The 21844-nt window shown below is 39.8% G+C and overlaps 1 protein-coding gene across 1 annotated transcript; it reads left to right on the forward strand.

The window, feature by feature from the left end:
* Positions 1-20674: 20674 nt before the first annotated feature.
* Positions 20675-21393, forward strand: LOC127757429 (monothiol glutaredoxin-S2). Its single transcript, XM_052282932.1, has one exon. The coding sequence runs from the start codon at positions 20771-20773 to the stop codon at positions 21146-21148; it is 378 nt and encodes a 125-aa protein (XP_052138892.1). The 5' UTR covers positions 20675-20770; the 3' UTR covers positions 21149-21393.
* The last annotated feature ends 451 nt before the right edge of the window (positions 21394-21844 follow it).

Here is a 21844-nt window from a genome sequence, read left to right on the forward strand (position 1 = left end):
GAAGGCGAAAGGGATGGAGTAGTAAAACGAGGAGTGAGGTGCAAAGCGCAATTTTGCACATTGCACCTGTAGATTTAGGGATTTTACAAGGTTATTCCTTCGTTGACCAGACTGGAGTAACTGACAATGCACAATTGGTGGTGCCTCGTGAAAGCCAACAAACGTAAATACCTCTTGCTTCCACACAAATAATGGCTTACACACCTCCTCTCTTCCGAGAGAAATTATTCCCTTCATAAAAAAAAAATAATAAGGATGGAGCACAACCTAACGTAGCAAGTCTAGACATGAACATTCATCGTACTATGTTGTCTTCTATCCCTAACTAGGTCAGCTTTTTCAGGACGGAAGGAGTATTCATAATACTATGTATTCTACTCTAGCCTCCCTCATCCTCTTTTTAAATTTCTTTTTATCTTACTCTAGCCTCTCACCCCAACAAATTCTCATGTGACACCCAGATATTTTCTCCTCAACTGTAATAACCTATACTCCTATGTTTCATATTATGAGTCGTTTAACTTTTCTTTTGTCAAACTTGTTAAATTTGACCAAATTTATGGAATAATTTAGTACTATTTAAAATATTAAATTAGTTTTATTAAATCTAACATTAAATATGTTTTTATCATATGTTTGTTTTGTAGTAAAGACCTACTAGTATATTTTATAATGAAAGGAGTAGGTTATTGGCAAAGTTTAAGGTTGAAGTTATGCCCCTAGGGCTTAGTTTATTTTTGCATATTAGGATGATAACTCCCTCGTTTTTATTAACAAACTCCAAAACATCTAAATAGTGTGTTTTAGTTTTTCTAAATAAAAGGTTTCACAATATTAAATAAATTTATTTTCAAATTTATAGTAATTAATAATTAATTAATCAAGTGCTTACTGAAAAGCCAAATGACTAAACTACCAGTGGGTCGGTGAAGCTGTATACACTCTAAACATGTTTATGGATAATTTTTAGTTTAAATCTCTTGCATTGGTGGACAGAGTAAGCAGTATGAACTGGAGCAAGAGCAAATACTAGTAGTAAAATAATTACAAATCAATCATAAAGTAGTATTAATACTAACATATATAATATATTAGCTATGAGAGCAAGTACAATAGCAGACTATTAGCCAGCTATAAGTATATTTTAATGAGATAAAAGATAAGAGAGAAGACCAGTGGGCTACAGATCTGTAGCCAGCTGCAGTACGGACTACAAGACGCAGTATGTGTATGACAGGTGGGACCATATATTAATAGTATAGTAGGCAACTATTGTATAAGTTGACTATTAGATTGGCTATAAATGAATTGGAGTTAGTAGTGAGCTATACTATTAAACTTACTCTGAGGGTGCATCCAATTATTTTTCTCTTTTCCTCTCACCTATATAATTAATATATTTACCTTGAAGCATGAACTGCCTCCTTCCAAAAGTCTAAAATCTATTTCTTTTCACCAAGACTAAGAAGCAATTAATTTATTCACTGTGTGATACTCCAAAACCAATGAACATACAACGAATAAGTAATAGAATGGCTTCTTGGGTTCCAATTAACAATTTAATTTAGCACTTAGTGACTACAAATAGGACTTACACTTTTGGAAAAACTAAAAAATGGAATATACAGTTAGCTCAGTACATAAGAGTTCACATTTCTTAATTTTCTTCTTCTATCCTTTTCATACAAGATTATACTCCCTCCATCTCATAATATAAGGCGCGCACGTATTTCAAGAATCAACATTTAAAACATTTGACCAACACTTAGTATAATATGAAATGAATTTTATTTGCTAAGAATTATATCATTAGTTTGAGATTTAAATTTACTTTCATATGTCTATAATTTTGTTGCTACAAACCTTATATGAGAAATTATAAGCTAAACATTAGTATTGGAGATTGTACCAAATTTAACCATGTTTTATATTATGAAATAGTGGGAGTAGTTAACTTATATTAGTTTTACAATAAAGTAATAAACAGCTCCAATTAAAGAAGAGATAAAAGGAGTTGTCACTTGTCACCAGTTCACCACACGCAGGAGTGTTTACTCTATATTTTCCAGGAACTGAAAGGACCAAATTGCAAAACGAAGCTGCCCGTATTAAAGAAAGTGAAAAAACAAAGATTGACAAAGAAGAGATCACATCTACACGTCGATGTGAGAAAGATTAATGACTTGCTTTTTCGCCTTGGATGTGTACCCATAATTTTATTGTGTTTGGCTATGGACTCTACCAGTTGGATCCATTTGTCATTGCTCCAAACTTTGCACGGAGTTGGAAGGGAGTGGCATGTGTGAGCCCCAGTCCTTAGCTAAACTATACTAAACTAATTCATTTCACATAATACAATGTCCCCTACATGCTTTACTTGAAACAAGGCCATCCTGCTTATTAATTACTAGTCCTACCTCTATGAGATATATACTGAATCGGACAGTTCAGCCCGTTGTTTAGACGAACCCTACTTTAGTTTAGTCCAAGAGCTAGCTTTAATGTAAGTAGCTCCAGGCGTTGGTTGGATGCATGCACTACTAGTACGTACTCCCTCCATCCCAAAATGTTTAACGCCGTTCACTTTTTTAAAAATGTTTGACCGTTCGTCTTATTTAAAAAAATTAAGTAATTATTAATTCTTTTTCTATCATTTGATTTATTGCTAAATATACTATTATGTATACATATAGTTTTACACATTTCACAAAAGTTTTCGAATAAGACGAACGGTCAAACATATTTAAAAAAGTCAACCGCGTCAAACATTTAGGGAAGGAGGGAGTACTAGGGAGTAGTACAGTACTCCCTCCATTTTAAAATGTTTAACACTGTTGACTTTTTAGCACGTGTTTGACCGTTCGTCTTATTTAAAAAAGTAATTATTTATTCTTTTCATATCATCTGATTCATTGTTAAATATACTTTCATGTACACATATAGTTTTATATATTTCACAAATTTTTTTAATAAGACGAACGGTTAAATATGTGCTAAAAGGTCAACGGTGTCAAATATTTTGAAACGGAGGGAGTATATAATAGTTTCCTTTGAGGCAGCATAGTGAGTGTAGTATAGTATAGCAGATAGATGTTGAAACAGTAATCTATGATTAGCTTGATGGGACAGTTCAGAGGGTGATTAGATATATATATATAAGATAGTGTTGGTCCACTGGGAGATAAGCATGGACCACAATGTCTTGCTGACAAGTTAATTCGGGCTGTGAGTGCCATCCGGTCGATGATCTTAGTAGGACACACGTGGGTATAGAGATTGTTTTATCTGATGGAGTACCGTGGAGAAGTAACATGAGTTGCCATAATGCTAATTAAATGTCGTGAGTTGCAAAATACTAGGGTGACTTTTTGTTAGGGCTTCTAAAGAAAATACGTAAAAAGATTGACTTGCCATCTCCTTATAATATTGTTTAGGCTCAGAAAACCGCTCAGCAACGATTTCAAAGCGGTTATGGGATGAAATCCAGTGAAGTTAAAATAAATTTTTGTTTGGATTTTGTTTAACTTGTTCGAATTACCAAGTGATTTCCAGAACACGGTGTTCTATAGGAATAAGAAGAAATCGCAACCCCTTTCCGCTACACATAAAAATGGATTTATCTTGATAACAAGTGGTTATTAGAGCAGTTGATGATATCGTGCGAGCTAGCTTAGCGACGACACGAGACCCCCAAATCAGAAAGGGCTTGGCTGAGCAGAAAGCAGTCTCATAGATCAAGATGAGAGATCAAATGATCGAGTCGCAATCGCGTCTTGTCGATTCAAATTCCTAACTAACGAGTATGGTGGTGTTTGGATCTAGGGACTTAACTTTAATCCCTATATTTAGACACTAATTTAAATTATTAAATATATATAGACTACTTACAAAACTAATTGCATAAATGAAAGCTAATTCGCGAGATAAATTTTTTAAGCCTAATTAATCCATAATTAGAGAATGTTTACTGTAGCATCACATAGGCTAATCATGGATTAATTAGGCTCAATAGATTCGTCACGCGAATTAGTCCAAGATTATGGATGGGTTTTATTAATAGTCTACGTTTAATATTTATAATTAGTATCCAAACATCCGATGTGATAGAGACTTAAAAGTTTTAGTCCCATAAAAATAGGATGTATGTCTGGCGTCTATGACTCCAAGTACGAGTATTCGATGCGATAGGACGACCGAGATCGACAACGTCACAACTCACGTTGACCAACAAGTGAGACGATGACACCCCGACCCTAAGTGCATGAGTGGCTAGGGCCAACAGACGAGTGAGTGGGGAGCGCTGAGCTTGCTACCTCGTCATCATCCTCGACTCCTCGGCCTCAACCGATGACGACTCAACCTAGTCCTGACCAGTAAGCTGAGATGACCCTGAGAATAGTTGTAGATCATAATTCAATCAAATTGATTGATTGAATAGAAAGTAATGCAAATGTTTGATTCAAACTTGAGGGCTTGCATATCGTCTCGGGGCTCAAATTCCTACAGACATTTTTGGTGATTATCCTTGATATTGTAAATGATAACCCTCTCCCCCTCTCCCCTACTCCTTGAGGCTATCTTCTCCCCAGTTTTATCAATATGACACTACTAACTTTTGAACATACATTTAATCATTGGTCTTGTTAAATTCTTTTTGCAAACATCAATAATATAAGTCATGCCTAAAACCTAAATGAAGTCACAGACAAATAAATGATAAATATATTTTTTTAGTAAGATGAATAATCAAACATAAAAAAATCAATGATTTCATATGTTAAAAACTGACAAGAGTATATCACAATTGTGCAGCCTTTGACTACTCTCTCTAGATGTCTCTCCATGCCTGATGTGTCCCCTACTTTTTTCTGACTTCGAGTCACTGATACGTGGACTCACTTGGTAGAGGGTTCATATATCAGTGATACATGGACTCACTTGGCAGAGGGTTCATATATCAGTGATACATGGACTCACTTGGCAGTGACCCATGTCAGATGGAACTAAATTACCGTGGCCTCAACTTTTTAAAAATTTCAAGAAAGTTGGTCTGTCATACTCCATTTAGGATGGTTTTGATCTTCTCCCCTCCTAAAATTTTGTAATTATTTTTCCAGATTATGTATTTCAAACAGGGGTTTAAATGGAAACGGAACAAATACATCGTGAGGAGTGCAGTCGCAAACGGATGCAATCGCTTTATACGTCGCCGTACAGATAAAGTGTACCCTCTCCAGCACGTCCGATCGTAGCTGTCTGAGTCTAAGCTTGACCGGCTGTTACTCCAGCTGGCTGAAGCTTGCCCAATGGTTACTCCCTACTTCTGTCAGTGTCCGGTGGCCCCCCTTGGTAGTATCAGTTTTTTCTTTTTGAGAACATTGATAGTATCGGTTGCTATGCAATTGTGGATAGTGTTCACTGTATTGTACTTCTCACATTTTCCCTTTTCCCCTTACAATATACTCCCTCCATCCCAAAGAAAACCTAATCCTAGGTTTGAACCACACATGGATTCAGGTTCAAACCTAGGATTGGTTTTTTTTTGGGACGGAGGGAGTACACCATCCGTGACTCGTCCAATAAAAAGTCAAATTCTATATTTGAATCTAAACATAAACTTATTTATGTGCACTCGTATGTCTGTTATATTTTTAATTAAAATTTATAGGTAAATATAATAATTTAAGAAATGTAGATATCATTTCGTCAACTTCCTCTTCCTATATTCATCAAAATATTCTTAACTGTTATTTTCCTCGGGAATCATTATCCTTTCTCTCCCTATCGGTTGGCGGTGAAAAGTGAAAAGGCAACTTCCTTCCCCTTTGTCGAAGGCCCTCTCCCCTTCGCTTCCGACGGCTGCTTTTCACCGACGAAGGGGGACGGTCCAAGGAGCTGTCGGGTTTATCTCGTTGTAGGTTTTTCCTATTCCCATTTTGTACATAGCTCGTAGGAGATGTCGACGCTCGTCTTCTTCGTCTAGGATGCTTCCTTCCATGGATGGCTTGAGCTCAACTAGAGCTTGTTGCACCTCATGTTGTCTGCAAGGTTGCTATGGAGTTATTCACCTTTGTTTGGGCCAAGCACACCAGATTTTCCATGTGGTGGGAAGTCTTCTTCCTCCACAATGACGAGGTGGCGTTGGCCTTTCAAATCCTCTTTGGCAAGGTTGCTGCTGTCGATTTGGTGCCCTTCCATGTCTTCGACGAGTCATCTTCAAGATTAAACTGAAACTTACTAAGTTCATTGAGTCTGCTTCAACCTTCGCTTTCGCGAGGTCCCTGTTGAGTTTGTGGTTGGATGCCATCTTTTATGGTCAACGTCATTTCTCCGTCAGCTTCAACATTTGGGTCAATCGGGAGGGACTGAGTTGCTTCTTTCTATTTCTTTTGGAGTCCTTTGCATATTTCAGGGGCCTTCTGTAACTTGTATTTCTTGGAGGCCTTTTGCAAGTTTTGTTGTACGTCTATCAGCTTGTTTCATTGCGAGCAACCTAATCTCTCTTTGTTTGAGATATGTTAAAATCAATTATGCAATCTGTATGTGAACTCCCTATATTGAAGAAATATGTGAGTTTTCTTTTTTTTAAAAAAAAACTCATCATTTCCTCAAACTTGGCCCACTCAGATCTCATTTGAAGTAACCATGTTCTCTGTATGAAACACTGACACTCCACAAGATACTGACTTGCTTTTAGGACAACTCCAGTTGAGCATAAATCGAATAATGGGCAAAGATGAACGAATAGAGCACAATGTGACGCCGATTGTTAAGTGTCAGAAAAAAAATCCCACAACCCGTTGCCGGTGGGATCCTCCTCCAGGTCTGGCAAGCTGAAGAGGAGTACATCAGAGCTACAACAGTAGCCTCGCCCCTACCGTCTACACCATCACGCTGCGTCGCGCTGCCGCTGGTCGATCGCACCTCCTCCGAAGGTTGCTGGGCTCCTCCCTACCTCCTTCCTTCCCTCTCTATCCAACGGAGACAAGGCACAGTGGCGAAACAGGTGGCGGGCGGCGGAAACAGGCGAGGACCTCGCCTCTGTTGGTATCGTCGCCTGCTGAGGTCGAGAACAAGGAAGAAAGGAAGAGGGGGTGGCGATAACAATTGAGGCCTGCCTCGCCATCGTCAATGCTGCTGATGGTCAGGTAAGAGGGAAAGAGAGAGGTGAGAGTGTCTGGCAGGCTAGCCCACCATTTTTAAAAAGAAAAATGATGATTGGATTGCCACGTATACGTCATGTAGGACAGACAGTTTCGGATTGAGTCAAGGGGGTTCTTCACCTGGTATAGACAGTTTAGGGTGTAAAATGTCTCGTTTATGGTCCGAGAGTATAATTTGTACTGTCGTGATAGTTCATAGGGTGCCTTTAAGAAAAATAAAAAAAATATTAGTTGCAGCGGAGAGACAAACGGAGGCAACTACGCAAGTGATTGGAGAAAGATTTATTTATGTAGGTCCCGCAATTTGGCATTAACGTTGCTTCTACCGAATCAAAGATTTGTTCGTCTTTCGTGACTTGTTTGAGTCGAACGAGGACTGAGGATGTCCTCGTGTGGTATCCAAAACTCTATAGAGAATATAACTAGGGTATGTGTTGACCTATGCCCTTACGCGACGAGACGATTAATTAATGGATAAAAATATTTTATAACACTGGTTTGATTTGTGGCTGAAACCCTGAGGCACAACTCAAAGAGGATCAGGTTCCTTCAGTTCGTGGATAAAAGGCTAATCGTATTAGTATTAAAGAGGAGTGACAAAGTTAAAGAGAAAACATAAATGGTCGGCAAGGTGAAAGTCAAAGTCAACACAAAGCTACTAGGTCAAAGTAGTGTTTATTTGTCTCGATCACTGGATGATGACTCGAGCCATGGCCCAATTGATGGGAACATGCGTATGCGATGGGTCATACTTTTCTCTCCTAATCCCAGACTCTAATTGGGCTCTAATTAATGCCTGGTTTATTAGCCTTTCCAAATCGAAAGGAGCAGCACGTGTTTAAATACTAGGAGTATATATATTGAGAGCATAACCAACAGATCAATTATGATATTTTATCAGAAAAGTATGCTCCAGCAATCCCCCTAATAAATTTTCAAAAATCTAGAAGTCTTTAGAATCATAATTATATAATTAATCTAAGCTGAAATTTGCACAAATTATTGGTTAACACAGCAGTGCGAGACACTCGCTTGCTAGGGAGATATTTTTGTACTAGAAGCTAGCACGATTAATTGCACGTGGTCTAGTAACAATTGTCAAAGGCATCACCAAACAAGATGGAACGTTTTTAGCTGCTCTGCAAACAAAAACAAACGAACGAACAAACAAAAAGTTCCCAACATGTAACAGTGAGATGAACGAAAAAATATATATTAGTATGTTTTATCCATGTTTAAAATGCTGAACTTTTTCTAATTCTTTCTTCTGTAGCTTTTGCGGCCTAAAAGCTAGTACTAGTACTATAATAATGAGTTAATGACAGCTGTGAGGATAGGTTTAGCGATTATTATAGTCTAGAGAGCTCCTAGTTTCCTATCAACAAAATTAAAAATTTCAAACTCCAAAACAAAATCGTTTTTATATGTACGTATTCTCTCAGATTGGCATTTTTGCACGTGTTGGATGGAAGTTATCACTGTACTGAAAAATGAAGACGAAATGCTATCTCAATCCCTCTCGCTCTCCGTTTGGTGAAATCCACGCAAATGAGTGCAAATTAAGGGGCTATTCACTTTGATACTTAAATCAACTTACTAAAATTTAGTAGTGTTAAATTTTGTTAAATTTTGGCATCATCAATATTGATAAGGTTGAGATGTGTAAATTATGTTTAGTTTGTTACTTTTGCCAAGATTTTGTGAGTGAAATATTCTAGATCGAATTACCAAACTTTAGTAGTGGAGATAATTTTCGGCCCAATACCAGTCCTTAAACCCAAAAGCTGGCAGCTTGGTCGCTTGGAGCCTTGTTAGGAAAAAAGTACATCGAAGGTCCCTCAACTTGTCATCGAGTTAGAAAATCGTCCCCCAACCACAAAACCAGATATCCGTCGTCTCTTAACTAATCAAAACCAGTTACAATAGGTTGTTCGGTGGTTTCGACACCGGTTTTATCCTACATAGCGGCTGAGTCAGCGTGGGACCTACGTAGACCCCACATGTCAAGATGCCACGTCATCTCTCTTACCCCTCCTCTCCCTTCCTCCTCTCTGTCTCTTCGCTTCTATTCTCTTCTCTGGGCAAGCCGGCAGGCGGCTGGGGAGGAGGCTGCCGGGGCGATGTGGCCAGGCGGGAGAGGAGGAGGCGGCGGCGGCGTGGCAGGAGTATGGCGTGCCCGATCCTCGTCTTCGCCTGCGTGATCGACTGGATCCTGGCCCCTTCTTTCAGCTTCTGCAATGGAATTTTACGGTTCTCTATCAGCATCAACAGCTAAACACATGGCTAATGGTGATCTTTGTTACTGTGTATACGAATATATATCTGCAAGGATCAGTTACCTTTAGGTTGAAGGATCCCAGGTGCAAGTTATCGACTTGCATTCCTGGTTTCTGAATGCTCCGGGAGCCGTAGAACATGATGCACATTCCCATGCCAAACGTGAGAAGAGCGGTGCAGATCAGGAACATGTCTGAAGAAGAAGAATCAGAGTTTGATTTGTCAAGGTGATGATAAGGGGCGTACCTATTGCCTCGATCAGCAGCTTTACAATCTCAGCTTGATCTATTGTCTGCGACATGGCAAAACTGCAGGAAGAATGATCTCAGAACTGCACCGCAACCCTGCATAATTCATCACAAAAATCTTTCAAACCTTTCACTTGATAGTTGATATAATCTTGCACACCATTGCACCATTGGTTAAGCTTGTAGGAGGAATTGAAGAAAGTAGTTGTTTTTACCTCGAGAAAACAAGGCACTGATCCGAGGAGTGATCCGGCCACACCGATGAGCATGAACGACTGGCATCTGACAACACCCTGAAAATTTTACTGTTCATATGAACTCCATCAGTAAAACCGCGAACTTCGGCTAATTTGGATTCCCAAAAAAATAAAAAAATCAATGATTTCATATGTTAAAAACTGACAAGAGTATATCACAATTGTGCAGCCTTTGACTACTCTCTCTAGATGTCTCTCCCTGCCTGATGTGTCCCCTAATTCTTTATGACTTCGAGTTACTGATACGTGGACTCACTTGGTAGAGGTTTCATATATGAGTGATACATGGACTCATTTGGCAGAGGGTTCATATATCAGTGACCCATGTCAGATAGAACTTAATTACCATGGCCTCAACTTTTTAAAAAATTCATGAAAGTTGGTCTGTCATACTTATTTTGTAATTATTTTTCCAGAGTATGTATTTCAAACAGGGGTTTAAATGGAAACGGAACAAATACATCGCGAGGAGTGCAGTCGCAAACGGATGCAATCGCTTTATACGTCCCCGTACAGATAAAGTGCACCCTCTCCAGCACGTCCGACCGTAGCTGTCTGAGTCTAAGGCCCTGTTTAGATGGGACTAAAACTTTTATGTCCCTATCACATCGAATGTTTGGATATTAATTATAAATATTAAACATAGACTATTAATAAAACCCATCCATTATCTTGGACTAATTCGCGAGACGAATCTATTGAGCCTAACTAATCCATGATTAGCCTATGTGATGCTACAGTAAACATTCTCTAATTATGGATTAATTAGGCTTAAAAATTTTGTCTTGTGAATTAGCTTTCATTTATGTAATTAGTTTTGTAAGTAGTCTATATTTAATATTCTAAATTAGTGTCTAAAGACATGGACTAAAGTTAAATCCCTGGATCCAAACACCACCTAAGCTTGACCGGCTGTTACTCCAGCTGGCTGAAGCTTGCCCAATGGTTACTCCCTACTTCTGTCAGTGTCCGGTGGCCCCCCTTGATAGTATCAGTTTTTTCTTTTTGAGAACATTGATAGTATCGGTTGCTATGCAATTGTGGATAGTGTTCACTGTACTGTACTTCTCACATTTTCCCTTTTCCCCTTACAATATACTCCCTCCATCCTAAAAAAAACCTAATCCTAGGTTTGAACCACACATGGGTTCAGGTTCAAACCTAGGATTGGTTTTTTTTTGGAACAGAGGGAGTACACCATCCGTGACTCGTCCAATAAAAAGTCAAATTCTATATTTGAATCTAAACATAAACTTATTTATGTGCACTCGTATGTCTGTTATATTTTTAATTAAAATTTATAGGTAAATATAATAATTTAAGAAATGTAGATATCATTTCGTCAACTTCCTCTTCCTATATTCATCAAAATATTCTTAACTGTTATTTTCCTCGGGAACCATTATCCTTTCTCTCCCTATTGATGGGCGGTGAAAAGTGAAAAGGCAACTTCCTTCCCCTTTGTCGAAGGCCCTCTCCCCTTCGCCTCCGACGGCTGCTTGTCACCGACGAAGGGGGAGGGTCCAAGGAGCTGTCGGGTTTATCTCGTTGTAGGTTTTCCTATTCCCCTTTTGTACATAGCTCGAAGGAGATGACGATGCTCGTCTTCTTCGTCTAGGATGCTTCCTTCCATGGATGGCTTGAGCTCAACTGGAGCTTGTTGCACCTCATGTTGTCTGCAAGGTTGCTATGGAGTTATTCACCTGTGTTTGGGTCAAGCACAGCATATTTTCCATGTGGTGGGAAGTCTTCTTCCTCCACAATGACGAGGTGGCGTTGGCCGTTCAAATCCTCTTTGGCGAGGTGGCTGCTGCCGATTTGGTGCCCTTCCTTGTCTTCGATGAGGCATCTTCAAGATTAAACTGAAACTTACTAAGTTCATTGAGTCTGCTTCAATCTTCGCTTTCGCGAGGTCCCTGTTGAGTTTGTGGTTGGATGCCATCTTTTATGGTCAATGTCATTTCTCCGTCAGCTTCAACATTTGGGTCAATCGGGAGAAGAAGCAAATCAAGGACTGAGTTGCTTCTTCTATTTCTTTTGGAGTCCTTTGCATATTTCAGGGGCCTTCTGTAACTTGTATTTCTTGGAGGCCTTTTGCAAGTTCTGTTGTACGTCTATCAGCTTGTTTCATTGCGAGCAACCTAATCTCTCTTTGTTTGAGATATGTTAAAATCAATTATGCAATCTGTATGTGAACTCCCTATATTGAAGAAATATGTGAGTTTTCTTTTTTTTAAAAAAAAAAAACTCATCATTTCCTCAAACTTGGCCCACTCAGATCTCATTTGAAGCAACCATCTTCTCTGTATGAAACACTGACACTCCACAAGATACTAACTTGCTTTTAGGACAACTCCAATTGAGCATAAATCGAATAATGGGCAAAGATGAACAAATAGAGCACAATGTGACGCCGATTGTTAAGTGTCAGAAAAAAAAATCCCACAACCCATCGCCGGTGGGATCCTCCTCCAGGTCTGGCAAGCTGAAGAGGAGTACATCAGAGCTGCAACAGTAGCCTCGCCCCTACCGTCTACACCATCATGCTGCGTCGCGCTGCCGCTGGTCGATCGCACCTCCTCCGAAGGTTGTTGGGCTCCTCCCTACCTCCTTCCTTCCCTCTCTATCCAACGGAGACAAGGCGTTGTGGTGAAACAGGTGGCGGGCGGCGGAAACAGGCGAGGACCTTGCCTCTGTTGGTATCGTCGCCTGCTGAGGTCGAGAACAAGGAAGAAAGGAAGAGGGGGTGGCGATAACAATTGAGGCATGCCTCGCCATCGTCAATGCCGCTGATGGTCGGTAAGAGGGAAAGAGTGAGGTGAGAGTGTCTGGCAAGCTGGCCCACCATTTTTAAAAAGAAAAATGATGATTGGATTGTCACGTATACGTCATGTAGGACAGACAGTTTCGGATTGAGTCAAGGGGTTATTCACCTGGTATAGACAGTTTAGGGTGTAAAATATCCCGTTTATGGTCCGAGAGTATAATTTGTACTGTCGTGATAGTTCATAAGGTGCCTTTAAGAAAAATAAAAAAAATATTAGTTGCAGCGGAGAGACAAACGGAGGCAACTACGCAAGTGATTGGAGAAAGATTTATTTATGTAGGTCCCGCAATTTGGCATTAACGCTGCTTCTACCGAATCAAAGATTTGTTCGTCTTTCGTGACTTGTTTGAGTCGAACGAGGACTGAGGATGTCCTCGTGTGGTATCCAAAACTCTATAGAGAATATAACTAGGGTACGTGTTGACCCATGCCCTTACGCGACGAGACGATTAATTAATGGATAAAAATATTTTGTAACACTGGTTTGATTTGTGGCTGAAACCCTGAGGCACAACTCAAAGAGGATCAGGTTCCTTCAGTTCGTGGATAAAAGGCTAATCGTATCTCTTCTTTCTATAAAACTAATGCTCACTACACACCTAAAGCTCAACATGCAAGTATAGTATTTATTAGCACTACTAAGACCTACATGCAAGCATATCACATCAACCAATTAAGCTCACGAAACTCAACATGCAAACACATAGTAATTATATCTACAATTTACTTCATTCTAAAACTAAACATACACATGTTAAATCATCGTTCTCAAATTATTTTCATAATATTTCAATCCAAATCATTCATCATTTCTCTATTATCTAACATATATCCTGCAGCAAAACGCGGGGTGTCATCTAGTTAGTATTAAAGAGGAGTGACAAAGTTAAAAAGAAACATAAATGGTTGGCAAGGTGAAAGTCAAAGTCAACACAAAGCTACTAGGTCAAAGTAGTGTTTATTTGTCTCGATCACTGGATGATGACTCGAGCCATGGCCCAATTGATGGGCCCATGCGTATGCGATGGGTCATACTTTTCTCTCCTAATCCCAGACTCTAATTGGGCTCTAATTAATGCCTGGTTTATTAGCCTTTCCAAATCGAAAGGAGCAGCACGTGTTTTAATACTTAGGAGCATCACCAACATATCTATTAAATAGATCCCCAATTATAAAATTATGATATTTTATCAGAAAATTATGCTCCAGCAATCCCCCTAATAAATTTCCAAAAATTTAGAAGTCTTTAGAATCTTAATTATATAATTATTCTAAGTTGAGATTTGCATAAATTAAGCTAGCACGATTAATGGCACGTGGTCTAGTAACAATTGTCAAAGGCATCACCAAACAAGATGGAACGTTTTTAGCTGCTCTGTAAACAAAAATAAACAAACAAACGAACCAAACAAAAAGTTCCCAACATGTAACAGTGAGATGAACGAAAAAAAATACGTAGTATATTATGTTTTATCCATGTTTAAAATGCTGAACTTTTTCTAATTCTTTCTTCTGTAGCTTTTGCGGCCTAAAAGCTAGTACTAGTACTATAATAATAATAATGAGTTAATGACAGCTGTGAGGATAGGTTTAGCGATTATTATAGTCTAGAGAGCTCCTAGTTTCCTATCAACAAAATTAAAAATTTCAAAAAATCGTTTTTATATGTACGTGTTCTCTCAGATTGGCATTTTTGCACGTGTTGGATGGAAGTTATCACTGTACTACTGAAAAATGAAGACGAAATGCTATCTCAATCCCTCTCGCTCTCCGTTTGGTGAAATCCACGCAAATGAGTGCAAATTAAGGGGGCTATTCACTTTGATACTTAAATCAACTTACCAAAATTTAGTAGTGTTAAATTTTGGCATCACCAATATTGATAAGGTTGAGATGTGTAAATTATGTTTAGTTTGTTACTTTTGTGGAAAAATCTAATATGTTGTATTCTGATGTTTTCTCGTCTATTACATCGATGCTCTCATAGGATATATATAGGAGTACATATGGGATAGAGACTTAGAGTACAATACAAGTAAGAGTAGATTTATCTCTAGGATTCTATCTCTAGAACTGTATCTTATCTATATGATTCTATCTCTATTTCTCTAGGATATATCTTATCTCTATAATTTGTTTTTGACTCTTATCTTTAACTAACATATTATACTTCTAACATTCCCCCTCAGTCGTAACAGGAGCGAAGCGAACGATTGCGACTGTATTTGAAATCTTCTATTTCTTCATTTCCATCGACTCACCATCATCGATTGCATCTCTGATGGACGGTCCTCCACCTGGTTCCTGCGTCCCCATCTGTGTCGTCCCTTGACTCTCCTCTATTCCCTCCCGCAGTCATAACAGGAGTGTCATGGATGATAGCGATGACATGGACACTTTGACTGGAGTTTTCGTCAATGATTTTTGTTGTAGACGTTCGTCGATGTAGCCGATCATGTAGTAGCCGTAGTCATGGTAGTTGTTGTAGCCGCATATAGCCGAAGGCGAAAAAAAATATTTACGCCATGGTGTGAAGACGAAACTGCAATTGTTAGCATCTTGTACCTTGTAGATGTTAGAGGATGCCATTGGAAACGTCTTGCATATGTCAGAGGACATCGTTGGCGATGAGGCCACCACTTTGGTTGTTCCTTCTGCGCCGTGTAGTGGTCATCACAATAGTGATGTCGGGTTGATGCAGTCGTTGTAGTCGTAGATGACGTGATCGATGCCGTCGTCGGTGACGCAGTCGTTGCCGTCGTAAAGAACACGGTCGATGTTATCGATGAAGCGTCTTGCAGATTAATCTGTTAGAGGGCACGAGATGTCCATCCTTGTGGACAAGTGGCGGCGACGTATTTTCCTTGTTGATGAAGACGATCGGCGATGTTGCATCGGCGAAGACAATTGCGCAGTCGTACGGCTGATGATGATCAGTACTGTCGGTGTAGATGAAGTCGTGCGCGGGGAGGTCCATGCGCCTGTGCACCGAAGTTTGACCTTCTCGTGCCTTCCCGAGGATGTGCCACACGATCCATGCATGCATGCGCACGACAATGGTTGTGGTTGTTGGCTTGCTGCTTCTGCTCATGAGGATCATGGCTTTTATGTGGCTAGCTAATGAAGATCTAATCTAATACTAATCATTACTTAGGAATTTTTTTCACGGTGGTTGATGGATGCGCGCCCCAGCGAGACTAAAAAGATGTCATCTCCCCGGGGCGGCGCGAGCGGAAGACTAATGGAGCGACGGTAGTCTCTAGGTCTCTGATACCATGTAAAAAAATCTAATATATTGTATTCTTATGTTTTCTCGTCTATTACATCGATTATCTCATGAGATATATATAGGAGTACATATGGGATAGAGACTTAGAGTACAATACAAGTATAAGAGTAGATTTATCTTTAGGATTCTATCTCTAGAACTGTATCTTATCTATAGGATTCTATCTCTACTTCTCTAGGATATATCTTATCTCTATAATTTTTTTTTGACTCTTATCTCTAACTAACATATTATATTTCTAACAACTTTTGCCAAGATTTTGTGAGTGAAATATTCTAGATCGAATTACCAAACTTTAGTAGTGGAGATAATTTTCGGCCCAATACCAGTCCTTAAACCCAAAAGCTGGCAGCTTGGTCGCTTGGAGCCTGGTTAACAGTTGTATGGTCTCTAGCCCAATACCAGTATTTTTCAGCCCATATATATCTGCTGGATCAACATACGGTCCAACTCATTTGATAGCCAACAGCTTATAAGGCCTACTTCCAGAGTTCCACTTGGGACGATTTGTGAACTGAGTGATCTTTTTTCCTCTTTTTTTCAAGATCAAGATTGAACATATTATTTTCTGATTTAGATTTTCATAACCCCCCCCCCCCCCCCCCAAAGGAGGTCCGGCTGATAGGGATCCAGCTAATTAAGTCTCTCCCACATTTGTGTCGATGCAGATTGACTGCCGTGCATTTGCCAGCTTTGTACATGTTACAATTGTGTGCTACTCCATCTCATAACATAAGATGCGTACATATTTTGAAATTTAACTTTTATAAGAATTGATCAACGGTTAGTATTATATGAACTGAATTTTATTTGCTGAAAATTATCGTTGGATTGGTATTTGAATGTACTTCTATATGGTTATAATTTGGTTATTACAAATCTTATAATATATGAAAAATTATAAGCTAAGGATTAATTTTGTAAACCATACCAAGTTTGATCGTGCCTTATATTATGGGATAGTGAGAGTACAACCCACCACATATAAAATTCCCATCGACTCGTATTCCTAATTAAGATCATGATCCTTGAGTTATTTTTTAATGGAAATATAACTTCTGGCCTCTAGCCTCTACATCAATACTATCACCGTCCTAAAATATAGCAACCTATTAATCTAATATTGGATAAGACACGTTGTAGTACTATCTATATATGAAGCATATCCAGATTCGTAGTAGTACTAGTAGGTTGTTATGTTTAATTTGGAATGGAGGTGGTATTAAGGATGCACACTGACATATTTATAAACACTGAGATTTGAACCCGATCGAACCAATCACTCCACCACCACCACACCAATGATGTTTTTCAATGTTATTTACTTTTAAATTTCCCAAATATTTGATAATGTCAATGCGCATACTTGGTTTGGGAAGATTAGTTGTAGTTACTAGTGTTATCTTCAAAATGAAACTATTCTCTTTGTCCCCTCTCCGTAAAAAAGGAAAAAAGAACCAACTTCTAAGTAATATAATCGCTGATCACAAGGGCATGTACTAGAAGACTATGACAAGAAATTTATAACATTTGATAAGTTTTCTTAACCGACGATTTTTCTATGTATGGATGAGGGGATGAAAAACAGTGGCCGAAATTCCTAACTGAATTTTGATGCTAATTTGTTTTCGTAGTAGAAAATGCCATCACATTAACTTAATTTGTCTGTATGGCCGACTGAAAATTGTTGAAATTAACTGCAGTACTTTATATATCCTTTACTTACAATATTTTCCACGTCTAATTAAGTTCTTTTGTCGTTCACAGGCATGTCTTCATCCAATGGCGAAGCCACAGCAGTGCCATCAAACCTGAACAACTAATAGTTTTATTCGGTGATCGATAAGTTTTCTGAATGTTAATTGATGTCTATCTAATGGATACATCAACGATGATGAGTTTGAGTGGCTGCCGACCTATCTGGAAGCTCGCTCAGCGCTGAAGAAGACCATGGAAACTGTAACACACATTGAAATTTGAAAATCCTAGTCATTAATTTGTGTTCCAAAAAAGCTTGCTGATCCGCCGTTTTCTATTACAATTATAGTATACATGCAGGAGAAAATATATAGATGCACTTAATAATTACTATCTCTATATTTTAATGTCTGACACAGTTGACTGTTTGTTCAACGTTTGACCGTTCGTCTTATTCAAAAAATTTATGTAATTATCATTTTTTATTGTGATTTGATTCATCATCAAATGTTTTTTAAGCATAACATAAACATTTTTATATTTTTTAGAAAAATTAAATAAAACGAATGGTCAAACATTGCTTAAAAAGACAACAACGTCATACATTAATTAAAATATGGAGGGAGTAGTCAATAGCCCCACACAATAAGAAGATGGTGGTGTACGTGGTGGTGGCCTGCTAGTACGTGCATGGTGACGAAAGCCGATCGACCTCTAGAAACGCAATAATTCGACGATGGACCGTGCATGAATTATTAGCCCAAGTCCATGATTGGTGCGATTAATTTCTAGTCGAGATACATTGATATATCGATGAGACGCATTGATCTTGTACTGGTAGCATAAAAAGGAAGCAGGGAGTATCTCGAAATTAAAACGTACGACGACCTCACACACATAAAGTTGGCGTTGACCTCCAAAACATGTTCAGAACAAATTAATCTACGAATCACAAGCTAGAACCTCACGGAATAAATCTTTGTTACTGCTCCACTAACGTACTAGTCATATTTATTTGTGGGCAATTAAGGAGATTCTCGCAGGACAGGAGGAAGAAGAAGAATTATATCTCTCTGTGATTCGTTGGGTTGTGTAGCTTGGCCGTAGCACTATTGATGGCTGAGGATCTAGTCTATTGATTGCCTATGATTTAGTATAAACCATAACCTATTAGTGATTGAAAAATATTTTATAGATAAAATTTTTATATATATAATCTTAGCGACTTAAAAATAAGTACTGAAAATATGTAAGAAACATCAAAATCAATTTTAAAATTGAAAATTTGAATTTTAGTATAGTGGTTTATAACCCATATAGTGAACAATTAATGAGACCCTGAGACATAACCACTTCATATCCTGAAAACAACCAATCAAATTGCACAATATCTATCTATCTATCTATCTCTTTTTTTAATGACTCGCATTAGACAATGTGAAATTTATATTGATAGAACAGAAAAAAATTACAAAATTATAAGCATGGAAGATCATAACCAAGAAAAAAGAAAAAAAATAACCCACGTACCGACAACACTAATACATAGACCCAGAAGAAGTCTAGCACCGAACCGACCGTCACTGAGCGTGACTGGTCGCTGCTAGGCCAACGAAAGAGTAAAGTTGACGGCAAACTAATTAAGCTAGTACCGATCGATCTATCAGTGAAATGCTTGCAAATTAAGCTCGATCCCAGTAATGCAATTAATTAAGCCCTCCAATTAACGAAACGTGGATCTCGCGCGCACTCGCATTATTCTTGCCTCCAAATCGATATGATATGATATGATCATCGATTGATCACTGCAGTGGCGCGGCCGGCCGGGATAAGATCACAAGAAAACTACTTCCATTAGCTTCGGTTCCATCCATTGTTGCCGTGAGCGCGTGGACCATCCATCCACTGTCGTCGTCGCCACTGCCGACCTACCTCCATGTATGCAGTATGCATATATGCCCTGACGTCGGCGATCGATCTCGATCCCTCGCCGGAGCGGCGGAAACAGCGACGTCAACGGCAGCTAAGCTAGCTAGCCCAGCTCCAGTTGTGTGACGTCGTCAGCTAGCTAGCTGCCACTGAGCCAGCCGACCATTAATTACTCCATCCGTAAAAAAAAAAAAAAGACAAACTCTGTTTTCCGTATCCAACATTTGACCGTCCGTCGTATTTAAAAAAAATATAAAAAATATTAAAATGATAAGTCACGCATAAAGTATTAATCATGTTTTATCATCTAACAACAATAAAAATACTAATTATAAAAAAAATTATATAAGACGGACAGTCAAACGTTGCCACGGAAACCCAATGTTTGTTTTTTTTTTTTAGGACGGAGGGATTAATTGCTAACCTCACCTCAGCTCCAGCTCTGCTAGCATGTACTACTGAGCATGCATGCAGTGACACGGACGTTACGTGGCACAGTACAGTACAGTTCTTTGTTTGACGAGATGATGACCCCCAGTTGCATGCCATGTGCTGAGGAACAATCTACTCTACCTGCCGTCGTCGAATTCCGATGGCGCCCAGCATATGCACATCAGCCACCAGATTTCTTCCATCTCTCTTCCTCGCTAAATTAAAAAAAAAACAGACGAAACTGTGGATCCCAATAATAAAAACGATAAAATTTCTGTCACTAACGAAACAAACAGGACAGAGATAAGAAAATTTTAATCAGGCCGGGTCAGGTCAATCTCTAAATCAAATTTAAACTATTTTAATTTCTCCTCCACGATTAGCTCAATGCGTCGTCGTCGTCACCTCGACAAGTTATTAATGGCCGCTTCCATAGTCCGGCCACGTGACGCCACCCAGGGCCCCACCTCCTCCTCCTCCCGTGACGTCACCCTCCCCCATGTGCTCTCGTCGTCTCCCCCCTCTCCGGCTTATATATACACCCCCTTCTCCGGATCGACGGCGAGGTGAGAGACAGCGCGCGCCACCGCCGCCGCCGCCGCTATTTTCGTGTTTTTTGATTTCACGGTGCGCGCGGTGGCCGGCCGGAGATGCAGGCGGTGGCGGCGGCGGCGGGGATGATGCGGCGGGGGAGCCTGACGATAGACCCGGCGGGGGAGGAGGAGGCGCCGGCGGAGAGGGTGGGGCGGCTGGTGCGGGAGAGCCCCGTGGTGGTGTTCGCGCGGCGGGGGTGCTACATGGCGCACGTCATGAGGCGCCTCCTCGCCGCCGTCGGCGCGCACGCCACCGTCATCGAGCTGGAGGGCGGCGCGGCGGAGGAGGAGGAGGCGGCGCTGGGCGGCGGCGCCGCGCTCCCCGCGCTCTTCGTCGGCGGCGACCCCGTCGGCGGCCTCGAGGGCCTCATGGGCCTCCACCTCAGCGGCCGCCTCGTCCCGCGCCTCAGAGAGGTCGGCGCCCTCTGCACCTAGCCCGCGGGGCCGCCACGTGTCCCATAGTCGTCTTCCTCCGTCTGATCCTCTCTACCATGGCTTAGCTCCATGCCTTCCATGTACATAAGCTGGGTTAGCTCCGCCATTTCAGAAATCTAGAGGGGGTGGGGTGAAAAATTCCACGCCGAAATAATACTAAATTTTGTTTGGGCTCATGTGTTCTTCTGGAAATCAAAGGGGTTTGTGAGAAAATTCCTGGATCTAAATGTGATTATTAAACAGTACTACTAGTTCAATGTTTATCTTTTTACTGTTTTTATTATTTCAACCTTTTTTTTAACAGCAGCTTCTGGCTGGTAGTGTTACACCCATGCATGCATGGCATGCATATCTCTCGGTTAAATTAAGTATTCTCCTCTTCTGTTTTGTCCTGATGTGATGTGTTTTTGGTTTGGTGTAAATTAAATTACTACACATGATTGGCGTATAATCCCTACTTTGGAAGGCGATTATTTTATGGCAGCAAGATAACATATTTAAAGTGCTTGTGGTGGGGGTGGGTAATTAATGGAATTAGTATACGTCACCCCCAAACTTAGAACCCTAATTAATGGCCGCTTGCTTTCCCTGCCAATGAATTTTCTCATGATCAAAACAACCTTCAATGCAAACCAATTGGCAAAAGTAATTAAGCGATGATCTTGTTAATTTGATGTGATTAGTTGTCAGTAAGCT

This window comes from Oryza glaberrima, chromosome 1 (genome assembly GCF_000147395.1).
Source record: "Oryza glaberrima chromosome 1, OglaRS2, whole genome shotgun sequence".
Classification (NCBI taxonomy): Eukaryota; Viridiplantae; Streptophyta; class Magnoliopsida; order Poales; family Poaceae; genus Oryza; species Oryza glaberrima.